Source organism: Poecilia latipinna, unplaced genomic scaffold, assembly GCF_001443285.1.
Source record: "Poecilia latipinna isolate Pla-1442-1.1 unplaced genomic scaffold, P_latipinna-1.0 Scaffold914, whole genome shotgun sequence".
Classification (NCBI taxonomy): Eukaryota; Metazoa; Chordata; class Actinopteri; order Cyprinodontiformes; family Poeciliidae; genus Poecilia; species Poecilia latipinna.
In genome coordinates this window covers 43561-57901 of record NW_015113530.1, presented here as the reverse complement: position 1 = coordinate 57901, position 14341 = coordinate 43561, and the positions used below count along the sequence as shown (strand labels likewise).

General features: G+C 37.6%; 3 protein-coding genes across 6 annotated transcripts in view; 2 read left to right on the top strand and 1 right to left on the bottom strand.

Annotated features, from left to right (window-relative positions):
- golgb1 (golgin B1) overlaps window positions 1-2470 on the top strand; it is a 24275-nt gene extending 21805 nt beyond the window's left edge. For both annotated transcript variants that reach the window (XM_015048929.1, XM_015048928.1), the window contains exons 19-20: window positions 496-586; window positions 662-2470. In XM_015048929.1, the coding sequence (XP_014904415.1) occupies window positions 496-586; window positions 662-799 (229 nt within the window). In that variant the 3' untranslated portion in view covers window positions 800-2470. The remainder of the gene's footprint in view (window positions 1-495; window positions 587-661) is intronic.
- A 340-nt stretch (window positions 2471-2810) lies between these two features.
- Window positions 2811-11055, top strand: hcls1 (hematopoietic cell-specific Lyn substrate 1). Of its 3 annotated transcripts, none has more exons than XM_015048932.1 (16): window positions 2811-2951; window positions 3483-3566; window positions 3653-3726; window positions 4972-5095; window positions 5173-5283; window positions 5800-5854; window positions 5938-6048; window positions 7024-7134; window positions 7210-7320; window positions 7404-7459; window positions 8037-8106; window positions 8184-8332; window positions 9325-9453; window positions 9518-9680; window positions 9761-9826; window positions 10742-11055. In XM_015048932.1, the coding sequence occupies exons 2-16, from the start codon at window positions 3483-3485 to the stop codon at window positions 10873-10875; spliced, it is 1548 nt and encodes a 515-aa protein (XP_014904418.1). In that variant the 5' UTR covers window positions 2811-2951; the 3' UTR covers window positions 10876-11055. The 3 variants fall into 3 exon arrangements, with proteins under 3 accessions (XP_014904418.1, XP_014904416.1, XP_014904417.1); XM_015048930.1 differs by having other exon boundaries at window positions 9758-9826; XM_015048931.1 differs by lacking the exon at window positions 7210-7320 and having other exon boundaries at window positions 9758-9826.
- llph (LLP homolog, long-term synaptic facilitation factor) lies at window positions 11052-14282 on the bottom strand. Its single transcript, XM_015048934.1, has 3 exons — window positions 14176-14282; window positions 12128-12365; window positions 11052-11411 (listed from the first exon to the last, which is right to left on the bottom strand). The coding sequence occupies exons 2-3, from the start codon at window positions 12351-12353 to the stop codon at window positions 11248-11250; spliced, it is 390 nt and encodes a 129-aa protein (XP_014904420.1). The 5' UTR covers window positions 12354-12365; window positions 14176-14282; the 3' UTR covers window positions 11052-11247.
- Between the last annotated feature and the right edge of the window lie 59 nt (window positions 14283-14341).

The window sequence follows — 14341 nt, the reverse complement described above, 5'->3', positions numbered from 1 at the left end:
TTAAGATAATAAAATAGAAAATCTTTTATTCTTTAATTACATTATGAAAATGATGATAAATGTAAAAAACGAGGCAAAATTTAAAAGTAAAAAAATTATCTAATATAAAAATGGGACAAAATAGGAAAAATTCAGAATAAAAAGATTGTAAGGATAATAAGTATGGATGTAATAAAATTAGTCTTTAAGGGACCAGTTTTGGTTAATATTAATTCAGCTTATAGAAAAAAACAGCAAATACTGGCTGAAAATGATTGATTTATAGATCACTTTACAAAAATGTGGAGTTGTCCTTCATGTTACCTTTAATAAACCTTACCTACACACTTTTATTCATTTTAACCCAAAATATTTTCTTTACTGTTTTATTACTCAATTTTCTGCCTCTTGCTCATGGATTGTTCACAATACTACTATATTTTGACAAAATAATCCATAATTGATGAGCTGAAGCATCAGAAATGGATCACCTGATGTTTTTATTGTCTCCATCAGTCACAGCCAGGCGTCATGGCACTCTGCAAACGAAGGGGATCTCTCTGAGACGGCTGTGTTTATCGAGCCGCCAGAAGGCGCCGTCACCCGGGTTAGGCTCATCCGTCACCTTAACATCTGCAACAAGAACCATCCGTGATCCTAACACTGTGTTTTACCCTGGCAGACCCGCAGAGGAGGCCCCAGCTTGCTCCGGATGCTCCGAGTGGCGTTCTGCTCCCGTCAGCGAACCCCTCTGCTGCTCGGCCTCTACCTGCTCACTGTGCACGTACTGCTGCTCCTCTGCCTGGGCGGATACCTCTGAAAACCCGTTCCAAATAACACGAGAGAAGGTCCAAGAAAATAGAAATGTGTTGGTTATAATTCATAGCGTGATATATAATAGTTTAACAGAAGGGTCCGAAGGATGTTCTGTACAAACGGTGCACTTTAATCGTTTAGCCAAAGTATATACATTTACTTCAGGGGGTGCTTGTTTCAACTCTTTGGTCGTAGGTTACCTCAAGTCACCTACAAGTGGGAGATTTTGCTTCAGAACGGATGCAAAGGGACAAAATCTTAATATTACATAGTAAAATAAACAAATGCAACCCTCAACTGTAATTATGGAGCTAAGTAATTAGCTTCTTTGGTAGATCTGAGCCACCGCTCCTTCACATCAAAAGGAACTGTAAGTAGTTTGGCCATCTTATGAAGATCCCCCCAGTCTGAGGGTTTCCTGGGTTTCACTTCTAGATCTGATGAGTTGGAAGAAAGACGATGGATGGAGGAAGAAAAGACGCCACCAAGTGTTTTTTGGAAGTGTTTTACATCATGTGCCTTGTAGATTTAAGCTCAGTCTTTCCAATGACGGGGAAAAATTCTGAAAATCCACAAAATTAGTGTATTTTACTGGGATTTTACAGTAGGAACCAACATGAAGCAGAACATAATTGTGAGGTGGATGAAAACTGAGGCATGGTTTCTTACATGGGGGATTAATCTGTGGAGTACACAACTAGTTCCCCTTAAGGTCGACTCTTCATTTGTAAAAACATGGAAAACTATGCACAAAGTTTCTTCAGCTTCACAACTGATGCGAAATAATTCAAGAGGTGTGAATACTTCTTTAAAGCACCACATGCCGGAGCTAAAATCCTGTGAAAGAGTCGAATTTACATCGAAAAGTAGCTAAAGTAACTATGCTAAGTAAGCTAGCTCTGCTGGGCTTGCTAAGCTAGCTGTGAGATTAACGGTTGTTTCGAGGAAGCAGGGAGCATTTTAAAATTAATTACTTCAAGTTGAGTTTATTATGTGATATTTATCTCCTCCTGACTACCTTTTATGCACAAAAATGGTGAACGGTGCCATTTATGGTTTTACATATCCGCGTGTCGTGTCTCTACATTAATTATGCAGTTTTTAATCCGTTCTCCAGTACTGTTTACTGTTCGTCTTAGAGACGCGTTTCCCTTTATGTCCATTATGATGTTGCTGCATTCCAACGGATGAAGGATGACACTTTTTTGAACGATATCTCCATTAACTTAGATTTAATGTAATTCCTTGTTATGACATATAGGTTAAATCGCCTTCCATATATATCATTCCTGTCTCGTAACACTGGGCTGCTAATTCTGCTGTCACATCCTTTATAAATCTTCGGTGTTATTTCTTCTTGTAAATACCTGTTCAAAGGGCTGTATATGGAAAAATATATAATTAAAACGTTTTGGTGGTTTGGATCGAGGGAGACATTGATCTAAAGTTAATTTCCTCGGTAGGTTTATGTTTACGTCCTCGTTGGGATCATCGTGACTCAGAAAATCTAATCATTATCTTTTTGATTATTAACCGAAGCTGAGGTTCAGACACTTTTTACAGTGAGTACCGGTGTGTGTGAAACACTACAGTCATTTTTCTCCATGGCTGGAGGGCAGGTTGTTACTGATGACACATGTTCAAAACTTTTAATAAAGGATGTTTTTAAGTGGAAGTGAAGTTTTGTTGGGTTTTTCTTCTTATGGAAACAAAAGTACACAAAATGGTGCGTAATTTAAAAAAAGTTGCGATATTTTAGTGTCTGCTAGTGGTGTAATTGCATTACTGCAATATAAATCACAACCTGCCTTTGTTTCAGTTCTGTTGGTAAAAACGTAAGTAGCGACTCTTAAAATTTCCGAGGGTGTTTGAATGCACCATGTATAAAAGACTTGTTCTAAAAGTAAATTAATGCGAACTACTGAACAAGCAGCAAATATTTTTATCATGTTTTGCCGACATTGTGAAAGATATAAAAATTTAAATAATTAAATTTTTTTGTTTTGGTTTTACTTTTTTGTTCCTCTGCGCGCTCTCGTTTGCTGGATCCGCGTTCACGAGTCGCCCATCAGACCGTCTCAACCTGTGAAGACTCAGGAAAACTTTGTTGCTGCAAAATCCGCCTAAACGCATCAAAACTGCGCAGTAACTAAAAGGTAAAGTCATATTTTTTTTTATCTCTTCTGCACTATCTGACTAAATCTGCAGCCATTTTCTTTAAAAATCATAAATGTTAACGCCCTAATTAAGGAAGTAGCGCTATCATAAGCCAGTACACCGTTAATCCTAGTCAATAATGTAACAGTTTATATCTTAAAGGTTGCTTAAATATGGTCAAATAACTCCAGAGGTATCATGAAACATGTAAAATAAAGGTTAATCATGTAAATATTACATATTTATGAGAATGAATGAACATAATCTTGAGTTTGTCACTGATCAGAATTTGCATGTCATAACAGCTTATATCAAAATTGTTCTGTTTGTTTAGACTTTTGGTGAAGAATCCAATAAGTCTGCACAGTAGTAGTGAAGTGAAGCTTCTACTTCCTTTTTGGGACTTAATGGTTGCTCTTTGCTCTATTTCTGCCCTGCAAAAAGAACTTCCACAAATAAGACTCATGCACAGAAACAGCAGCTTTAATCTGAGCTCTGAGTGTTGACGTTTGTGTGTTTCCTTCCCCCAGATGTGGAAGTCAGTGGTGGGCCACGATGTGAACGTGAAGGTGGCTGCAGAGGGGGACGACTGGGAGACAGACCCTGACTTTGAGGTACTGGGTACTTCCTGGAGCGAGCATCAGTGAAAAAAAAAAAAAAAGGTTATTTATCTGTAGTCTTTGTTTGAAATGTGTTTCAGAATGATGTATCCGAGCAGGAGCAGAGGTGGGGGGCCAAAAGCATTGAGGGCTCCGGGCGCAAAGAACACATCAGGTGAAGATATTTTTATCTTTGGTGGAAATTATGAGAAGAGTAAATACAAGTCTTAGTGGGAGTTGCATTACAACAGGAAGAGGAAGTAAGAGCGTATTGTCAGACAGCGAGTCGCTCCAAATATGGGTAATAACAGATGACACAGAGGGATAGAAAGAGCATTAAACCAGTTCAATGCAAAGATTTTCCCTCATTAAAATGCATATAAATAATGTTCTTCTGATGGAAATAATCAAAGATGCACCGATTGTCTGATTCTAATTACCAATATTTGTAAACTTCTGACCTGCTGATTATTTTTGGTGATTTTTAACCTCCCCTTAAGAACTATAGCTACTTTTAACCCTTGTTTTCTTTCTTAATGTCTTGTTGATTTGAATAGATTTTCCAAATTCACAATAAAACATTTGCAACATACAAAATTTTATCAAAACAGACTTTATAAACAGCTCAATCTGTTGAAAGCCATCCGTTTATAATGGAAATCAATTGTTTTTTTTAAAACATTTTATTTTGGAGTTTTTTGCATTTAGACTTTCACAAAGTGTGGTGGACAGTTGTGAAGTGGAGGGAAAATTAGTCTTTTCAAAACTATTTTGTAAAAATTAAATATGCTGAGATGTTTTCATTCTGTTTAAATACCACTAATAATTTCCCAACCTCTGAACTCAAGTTGTAAAGCAAAGAAAAACAGATGACCGATGCTTCTCATATGTATCAGTTTCCTTCCACTTTAAAATTACTCCCTACTTTGCATTGATTGGTCACATGAAATCCCAACAAAACGCCTTGAAGGGGAACTATTGTGCAAAATTCACATTTTTATATTTTCATTTGGGTTTCTACTGCTACTAAAAACACCCCAAGTTCTTAAATAAATAATTTCATTATTTTTGGTGTTTTAACAATGAGCCGTTTCAAGAAACTCAATGCAAGCAGCCCCGTTACCTAGCAACCCTAGTAGAGTTCTGCCTGTTACCTAGCAACCCAAGTGGAGCTCCACCGTGTTTCGTCAGCTGGGTAGTGGCTCTACTTTTGCCTTTACTGTTGGACCTCAAAATAAGCCAACATTTCATTATCGAAGAATGATTTAGGCACAAAAATATATCGAATATGTTTTGTATCACCCATAGACCTTTCAGAACCCGTTGAAGGTGTGGTTGTAACATTCCAGAGTGTGAATACTTTTTTACAAGGTGCTGCTTCTGAAAGCCTTTTCCGTTTCCATGTCTTTGGTTCCTACAGCGTCGCTGAGCTCAGAAACCGGGTCGCTCAGGAACACGAGCAGGTGAAGCAGAAGGATCAAACTCCCAAAGCGTCGTACGGATATGGAGGGAAGTTTGGTGTGGAGAAGGACAGGATGGACAAGGTTGACAGGTTTTATTTACCTTTTGGTCCCTCACACTCCGTCTCTGTCCTGCCGTCTGATCCTCTTCTTCTGTCCAGGTGGCTATGGGTCACGACTATGTGGCGCAGGTGGAGCAGCACTCCTCCCAGAAGGACATGGCGAAGGGATTCGGTGGGAAATTTGGTGTTCAGAAAGACCGTGTTGACAAGGTCAGGAAAGAAAATATTTCCCTCTTTACACGCTAGGGCTGGACGATTAACCAATATATTGATTAATTAATTTTTTTTTTTTTTTTTGATGGTAGCACGCCCAAAGCAGACTTCTTGTTTCACAGCTTCTATTTATTACTTTGAATTCAGATTAATTACAGTGGAATATTAGAGCAAGATTTATTTAATCAGGAGAATAAAGTCATAATATAACGAGAATGAAGTCGTAATATTGGGAGAATGAAGTGTAATATTCCATGTGAAATAATTGATGATAAATTATATTATTATTTATAGATAATTAGTAATAATCATAGTTATTGCAACATATTTAAAATATTAATTATCAATAGCAGCTCTTTGAAATGATTGTGCAAACAGTCTGTTTTGAAAAAAGAACCACACAAACTGAGCTGGTCATTGCTAACTTTTGAAACATTTTTCTCATTGAAATCACTTTTTTTCTTGTAATCTTACGAACTTTTTGTGGTAAAATTGCCTCTTCATTCTTTGCAGTCTGCCATGGGTTTCGAATACAAAGGAGAGGTGCAGCAACACGCCTCTCAGAAAGGTTGGTTGGACATGTTGCTCATAAATGTTCGCTTGTTTCAGATCTCCAAGCTCCAGATTTAATTTTTTAATTCTCCACTTTAGATTACTCTAAGGGTTTTGGAGGGAAGTATGGAGTTGATAAGGAAAGAGTGGACAAGGCAGCTTTGGGTTATGACTATAAAGCAGAAACGGAGAAGCATCAGTCACAGAAAGGTGGGTTTTATTTGTTTGGTTCTGTGGTTATGGAACCGATCCAGGTCCAATCAGAGGTTTGATCTTAATCAGCAGGGGGGTCAGACTGTTTCTGGACTTCTAATGATTTATTTGAACCATTAAATGGTGGGATGATTAATTTCAATGTGCAACGTTAGCTCGTTTTAAAAGCTAGCATTTGGAGTTTAGATTTATTGTGGATTTTCACTTTTCTACGCAAGGCTAAATGTAATCAGAGTGACTCAAAAATACAAATACATCTCAAACATTTAGGTGAAGTTTCCACACAATGCTAGACAAGAAAAAATACAAATATTTTGTCGCGTGTCGATCACGAAGACCGGAAGTAAACGGTAAAATTGGACGGCATTCAAATTTGTTCTTAGAACTCCAAAATTCCGACTTCCCAGTTGGAAAAATGAACTGAAACGCCTCCTGAAGTCGGACTTCCAACCAGAGAAGAGAGAGAAACTCAGAATACTCCCAGTTACCACTTGTTAGGCCGACTTTGCATTTGAATATGACCGCTCTGCGCATCAGCAGTTGAAAAGGAAAAAACACTCTTAATTTCCGAGGTAACTGGAACGCACCATAATTTCCGCCCTTCCATCAGCGCATGTCCCGTTGCCTAGCAACCATGACAGCGTTAAACAAGCTGGTAGAAAATTAAGCTCAAAGTCTTGCTGTTTTTTTTATTACATATGTGAAATTAAATAAATAAATAAAACAAATTTACTCTTTACAAAAATTATAAATAAAAACCACGTCTATGGAAATGACAAGCTACTTAAAACTGCACTTTTCTCCTGCTTCTGTCAGCCATTGTTACAAGAGCACAAATCAAACCTGGATGCCTTTCTTCTGCTGGTTGTTGTTGCTTGGAGCCGAGCTTTTATCGCCGGGGAACTTCGGACCGTCAAAATAATCCTCCACGATTAATCCATTACTTTTCCATTTGTGCTGTGATTCCCTCAGACTATGCCAAAGGTTTTGGAGGGAAGTACGGCGTGGAGAAAGAGAAGGTGGATAAAGCTGCCATGGGTTACGACTATAAAGGAGAAACTGAGAAGCATCAGTCCCAGAAAGGTGAATAAACTCAAAGTTAGCATCACAGACACGGTGATACCAGCATTTTCTCTTCACTTTATGCTTCACATTCAGATTACGCAAAAGGATTTGGTGGGAAGTACGGCGTTGAGAAGGACAAGGTGGACAAAGCGGCGCTGGGATACGACTACAAAGGCGAGACGGATAAACATCAGTCCCAGAAAGGTGGGAAAAAGTCAAAATGGATTCATTCCTTAAAAATCTAAAGTCTTTAGCTCAATAATCTGAAGAAATGTTCTTCTGTTTAGATTACGCTGCAGGTTTCGGCGGTCGTTATGGAGTTCAGACAGACCGAATGGATAAGGTTAGTGTCCAGGATTTGATCAATTAATTTGAAATAAAACCATCAATTGAATAATAAAAACTCATAATAAAACATTAAAGTTTTAAATGCTGTATAGGAAGACACATGACCTTTTTAAAATCATTTTGTTCAAATTTAGAAGGTAAATAAAGTTCAGATGATGATGTCATGATTTTACAAGCTTCTCATTGGTTAATTTAAAAAACTAGTTAAATGGAGGCAACACCTAAAATACATTGCTTCCTTGTGTAATCAAAATAAAATATCCAAAATATCAGGAAGACAAGTGAGGACCTCAATAACATAGATCCAAACCCCACAGCATGATGCTGCCGCCACCATTTTGAATGTTTCTCTTTTTCACTCATTTCAGAAAGTGAAACTCCTATGAAATAGATTTATTACACATGTTGTAAAACATTTCATCCCCAGTTTCTTGTACTTTTTATGATTTTGGCTCATAGATTATGAAAACCCACAACTCGGTGTTAACAAAAATTAGTTTCTATTCATATTGTCAAATATTTAAACCCAAATCTTCTGAAGAAAGTCTAATCTGACTGTTATGATCCTCCAGAGTGCAGCGGGATTTTCAGACATGGACTCCCCAACTTCTGCTTATGAAAAGACTCAACCTGTAGAGGCTTGTAAGTTCATTGTTCTAAATATAGCAGTAATTATTGGTGATGTTGTGCTTTAAGTTAAATTTGTCTGATTTCTGCAGCAAGCGCAGGCGCTGGGAAACTGAAGGCTCGCTTCGAGAACATGGCGAAGGCTTCAGATGAAGAAAACAGGAAGAAAGTAGAAGAAGAGAGAGCAAGAAGACAAGCCAGAGAGAGCAGAGAGCGAGAGGAAACCAAACGCAGGCAGCAGGTAGGCAAGATGGCCGCCCCACCGTCTTCAAATCTAACTAAAATGGTCTCAACCAACTCCTCTTCGTTTGTGTTGGTTTGTGCTGTTAACATTTCCATTTGCGCTGCTTTTGTTTTTAATGTAGCCCTGAAAGTTTACAGGTAAACAGTTCAACCTTCCTCTACCCACATTTTCTCCATTTAAACCAAACTTTTTTATTAATATCTTTAAAATTATGGCAACACCAACAAAATTGTTGCTGCACAAAAGTCTGACACCAGTTTTGTTAAATTTTGAAGAAAAAAATGGGTGGCAGGAAACTTTACTCAGGTCAGCATTAGCTTGTTTAGCGTTAGCTTCCGCTAATTTTATTGTGTGCTTAGCGTTAGCTTCCATAAATTTTTAAAAAGTGCTTAGTGTTAACCTCCGCTAACTTTTTTCTTTCTGATCATTTATGTGATTTGTGTTTTCACATTTGTTTCTGATCATTTTGTGTGTTTAGCATTAGCTTCTGTTATTTTTTTGTTTATTCTTAGCTTCAACTTCCGCTAATTGTATTATGTGTTTAACGTTAGCAGATGTAAGATTCTTATTTACTGAATAAGTTGATAGTGAATTTAACTGTTGCTAATAACGGCTCCATTACGACCATGGCAGCCATTTTGAAAAAAGTCCACCAGAAAAAGAAAACACAGGATCAATACGATTTCTGTGGTTCAAATGTGTAGACTCTGATTGGACACCAAACCCGTCTAATTGGCGATACTAGTGCAAAAAATAAATCTCCATGGCAACCATTGTAGCCATCTTGAAAAATCAAAACATTATCAGTAAATATGATATGTTCAAATATGTGTGGTTTGACATCAAAAGTATTCATCTGTGATGAACACTGGCACTTGGAAAAAAAATTACTTGGGGGAGGAGCGAGAGGGGGGGGAAGTCCACCATCTTGAATTTTCATTAAAGCTAGCCACTGGAATCGTTTTCAGTAATCGATTTGTTTCTTTAAGGAGGAGGATAGTCGGAACCAGGAAGTCCATCCTCCTCCTGCTCAGGAGGAACCGACCTACGACAATCCGCCTGTAGAAACTCACCGAAACTTCCCGGCGGTCCCAAAAACACCAGAACCAGAACCAGAGGTAAACTCACATTCAGACATCTCTATAGTTTAATGGCAGCCTAACGTCTCGTTTTTACCTCCAGGGGGACGAGTTATACGAGGAGCCTCCAGACTTGCCTCCACGCTCAGACGATCTCCTGGAACCGGCGGACCCTCCTCTGCCGCCGCGGTCCGCCGCCATGGACGAAGTGGAGGACGGCGGGGATTACGATGAACTGAGCGAAACACCTGCTCCTGAACCAGAAGGTGTGTCTCCGACCAGAGCTCCGCGGGAAGAATTTCTCGTTTGGTTTTTCTCATCTAAACTTAATTTCTGCTCACAGAAGATGGCGGCGAATACGAGGACGTGTCGGCCGGCCAGAAGGCAGTTGCAATTTACGACTATGAAGGAGGTAAGACGTCCTCTGCAGTTCACAAACTGTGAAACTTAGACGCAGATTTGGGCTTTTAATGATTTATTTGAGCCGTCTAGTTTGGGACGATCACTGCATCTCCTTGAGGGGAATATGGAGGTAGTCTTACTCCTCCTCCTTTTTTCACACAAGGATACAAGAACCTAACTTGGCACTTACTTTTTTGAAAATAATTCAAGATGGTTGTCGAGCTAAAAAAAAAATTTCACTACATCTGGCAATATTTATCGCAAATTAATACTTTTGATGTCAAATCACACACGATTGAACTCAGAAATTATAATTACTGATAATGCTTAGGTTTTTCCAAGATGGCCACCCTGGTTGTAATGGAGAAAATATGTTTACAGTATAACTGGCAGTAGGTTTTAGCAACAGCTATCTACTAATTTGCTAAATAAGAGTCTTATCTCTGTTATCACACAACAGATAAACACAAAAAAAAACTAGCACAAAGATATTGCTAAATGTTAGAAAAAAATTAGAAGCTAAATGTAAACCACTAAATACATTAAATAATTAGCAGAAGCTAACGCTAACCTGCTAAACATACTAAAAAATGGCAGAAGCTATGCTAACATTAAGACGATTGTTTCAGTTACAACCTCATCTCCTTCCAGTTGAGCAGTTTCTCATTTCTGATTTTGCTACATATTATCACTTTAAAGGTATATAAACCTGAAGACTAAAAAACATAAAGTTCACCTAAGTCATAAAAATGGGTAACATTTATGGCAATAATTAGCTAAAAAGGATCAGAAACTGGGGCCATCTTGAAAAACATCTGTCAAGTGTCTAATGGTGAAAAATAAATAAGTACGACTGAGAGGTGAGCTTGAAAATTTTACCGTCTTTGCTAACGAATTAAAGCCCGACGGTTCCGTGTTTCCACAGAGGCGGACGACGAGATCTCCTTCAACCCTGATGATGTCATCACCAACATAGAGATGATCGACGAGGGCTGGTGGAAGGGCCAGTGTCATGGCCGCACCGGTCTCTTCCCAGCCTCTTACGTCCAGCTGCAATAGCCGGTTTTTGCACACGCTTCCCTTTAAAATCCTACTTTTTATCAACTCTAACTACTTTGTCCTTCTATTTATCCAAGCATTTTTTGCTAATAACGCAACATTTTAATGCTTTTTGTTGAGAGTCTGAACGGGACTCAGATCCTCAACTTCAATTAAAGACAATAAAGCATTTTTTAAGGTTTGAACGTTTATTTCTGTCATCAGACGGATGATTTCTATATTTAGAAAGTTCCAGTGCTACAAACGGAGCAAACACAATCTTCCTCTGATGATCTTCTGTCAACAAAAGTTAACTCATAAAAAGTTGCTGTCCTGTAAGAACAGATGCAGAATTTCCCAAGTCTCTGAAACAAACAAACCGCCTCGCTTCCTTCACCAGGCGATTCCCTTCTTCTTCTTCACTTTGCCTGTTTTCTTGGTCACGCGTTTGGCCTTCATTTTCTTGGCCTGCCGCTGGCTCATCCACACCGGGTACTGTCCGTGTTCGTCCAGCAGAGTCGCCTTGCTGCGCTTCGCGTCCATCTCCATCTTCCCATCTAAAAATGCAGCACAAAATACTCAACTCTCACATATGTGCCAGAAAGAATCATTTTTAAAAACTAAAATCACTAAAAAATATATTTTTTACATACTGAACAAAAAGCTAAGCATTATTTAAACAGCTTAAGTAATAATTTTTTTTTTACTTTGTAGGAATAGGATTATAGATCTAAAACTTTAAATGGTTTTTCTTTAAAATGAAAGTGTTCTCATTATTTTGAAGTCTTTTGAACTGAAAATAAAAACAGGATCTATGTCAGTGTTTGTTTGAAAACACTTCCTGTATTTAGACAAACTTTAATACATCAATTAAAATCAGATTTGCACCAATGTTCACTATAAAGTTTAAGGCGATGAGTAGGTTACTACTCTACCTACCTACTACCTAGTAACTACTACCTAGTTACTATGACAACAGAAGTAAACAAGAAGGCTTGGAAAATACTATGTTGACTAGATTTTGATTAAAAAATGTGCAGTTTTGTCCTAATTTATTTCATTTATTCTTGAATTGTTGGCGAGGCCACACAAATTTCCTTTTCCTTCCTTGTGCACATTTCTCCTGAACTTCAACATCCAGGTATTTGAGACGTTTTATCTCAAACTCAACCTGATTTGAAGGCAGGATTTTGCCTAAAACCCATAATTTAATAATTTAATCTGTTAACTGCAAACAGATTAACAGGTTTTGACTTTTATCTCTCCAACTCACCGTCCTCCTCCTGCTGCTGCTGCTCTGACATTTCAACGTCGCTCTGCTTCGTTATCTTGTCGGCTGGAATCACCGTGGCGACATCCTGCAGGTCGGCCATGTCCGCTCCTCCTTTCTTATCCAGACTCAGAGCCTGCTTGAGTCGAGCCAGCTCCTTCGGAGCGTTTTTCTTCCTCTTCTCCGCCCGCATCTTCCGCTTCCATTTGCTACGAAGACTTTTGGCCATTTTCAGGAGGAGCTAAAAAAAGAAAAATGTAAATATCTTAGTTCACTTGAAATAAGAACAAACGAGGAGTCAATTATTTCTTAATACTGATTTAAAATATTTCCATATTATAAGATGTTTTCATGGGAAAAATGTCTTTCTGTGGTGTGAAGGAAGAAACTAAATTTATTAAATTTTTTTCTGGGTTTTGTAATATTCAGTTAGATTGATGAAACCAAGAAAATATTTCAATATTTGTTTAAGTTTCAAAGTAAAAAAATCCTGATTGTCCTCGTCAGAGGATTCTAAACAACCACTGTAATACAGACTGCTACAATGCATTAGGACCACTTTGGGTTGACAAAAAGAGGTAAATTTCCACCAAAATACTTAGAAATGTTCAACTTTTCAAACTTATAATTTTTCAAGTTTTTTTCTAGAAAATTCCTAAGATTAATTTCTACATTTTTGAAGGTTTCCCCCCCCCCCCAGTAAATTTTGACTTTTTAAACTCAGAAATGTTTTTTTTTTTTTTTTTTTAGAAAATTGAGATCAATTTAAAATCTTTGCCAGAAATTTACTCCTTTAAAAAAATATATTAAGATATTATTGACTTAAAACAAGTTCATATCTTGTTAAAAATGTATTTGTATCATTTTAAGTGTTGATATTTGCACTAAAAACTAGGCAATGAATACTTTAAGATTTTGTGTTTTTGCAGTGAACACAGGAATAGTAAAATCATGCGGATTATCCTCACTTTTCTTCCATCAGCCTGATGCATTGTTTTCATTTGTTGATGAAGCTTTTATGTGTATTTTTGCAGCTTAAACATTTCAGATTGCAAAACTAATTTTTTACAGAAAACCACAGTTAATAGAAAATGCTGAATTAAAACAGTGATTCATTAAAGGAGCAAAAGCATCCAAACCAACTCGTCCCTGTGTTAAAATGTAAATTAGCCATAATTGTTTTGTTCAATTTCACTCAGCCTTGATTGTTCACAGATCTGTAGAGACATATTACGTAATTTGACGAAATGAAGTAGGTTAAAAGCTTTTTTGAGCTACTTAAATGTTTAATCTTTTCCTTCGAGAAAAAGCCGATGTTTCTCCTGGTGGAAGACATTTCTTGAAATACTGTAAAGCAACAAGTTTGGATTTGGAGATGAAAATATTTTTTGACGATTTTCATTGACGAATCGGGGGGAGAGAAAAAAAACATTTTCAAGTTAAGAGCCCAAGGAATCCAAGTCCAGCAATTTACAAGCAACTTTGCACAAAACTGATTAAAATAACCGCTGCCAAAGTATTTAGAATATAATTTTTTTTAGCTTTGGAGACCCAATCAAGTTTCAATTTAAAGGTTTTTAAGACATCTCAAAAGTTTGCACCGGTTTCTTGAGAAAGGAGGACGTTTAAACATCTCTTGTATCAATGATAATGAACAAGGATTATCCCCGACTCTATCTCTATATGACCAAGCAGGGGATAAAGAGGAGTGGAAAATGAGGTAGATCAGCAGAGCAGTGCGAGCTAACAACTGATGATGGATCATCAGATACATTTTATTTTGTTTTTTGGCATGTTAACAATTTACCCTTACAGCCGCTCCGAAATAAAGTCTAGAAGTACTAAAAAGTTCTAACCTACACGACGCATATAGAGAGAAAATAAACAAAATAACATTAATTGGTGCGGTAACCATTACATAAACGAGCTGCTAACGTAGCATTTTAGCTAACTAGACGTTTTGAAAACTATTTTAAAAAGCTTCATCGCTTCAAAATAAGCTGACGAAGTCATAAACTAGTAGGGCATGTTCCAGAACAGCGGTTACTTACAGTTAGTTTATAATTCCAGCTCTAAATGTGCGCCCTGCGACAGAAACACGTTGCTCTGTTCACATACGGAACAGTGAAGGAAGCTCGAACGTGATTGGCTGCGTCAGACCTACTGAAGACTGTGGCAGTTGATTGGCCGTTAATCCCGGAAGTTCCGCTCATTTCA

Excerpts from the sequence above, each read along its gene's own strand:
- hcls1 (XM_015048930.1), top strand. The coding sequence starts at position 3,483 with ATGTGGAAGTCAGTGGTGGGCCACGATGTGAACGTGAAGGTGGCTGCA. Across the intron at positions 6,049-7,023 it reads GAAGCATCAGTCACAGAAAG|ACTATGCCAAAGGTTTTGGA; the intron begins GTGGGTTTTATT and ends TGATTCCCTCAG. Across the intron at positions 9,454-9,517 it reads CACCAGAACCAGAACCAGAG|GGGGACGAGTTATACGAGGA; the intron begins GTAAACTCACAT and ends TTTTACCTCCAG.
- llph (XM_015048934.1), bottom strand. The coding sequence starts at position 12,353 with ATGGCCAAAAGTCTTCGTAGCAAATGGAAGCGGAAGATGCGGGCGGAG. Across the intron at positions 11,412-12,127 it reads GCAGCAGCAGGAGGAGGACG|ATGGGAAGATGGAGATGGAC; the intron begins GTGAGTTGGAGA and ends CTGCATTTTTAG.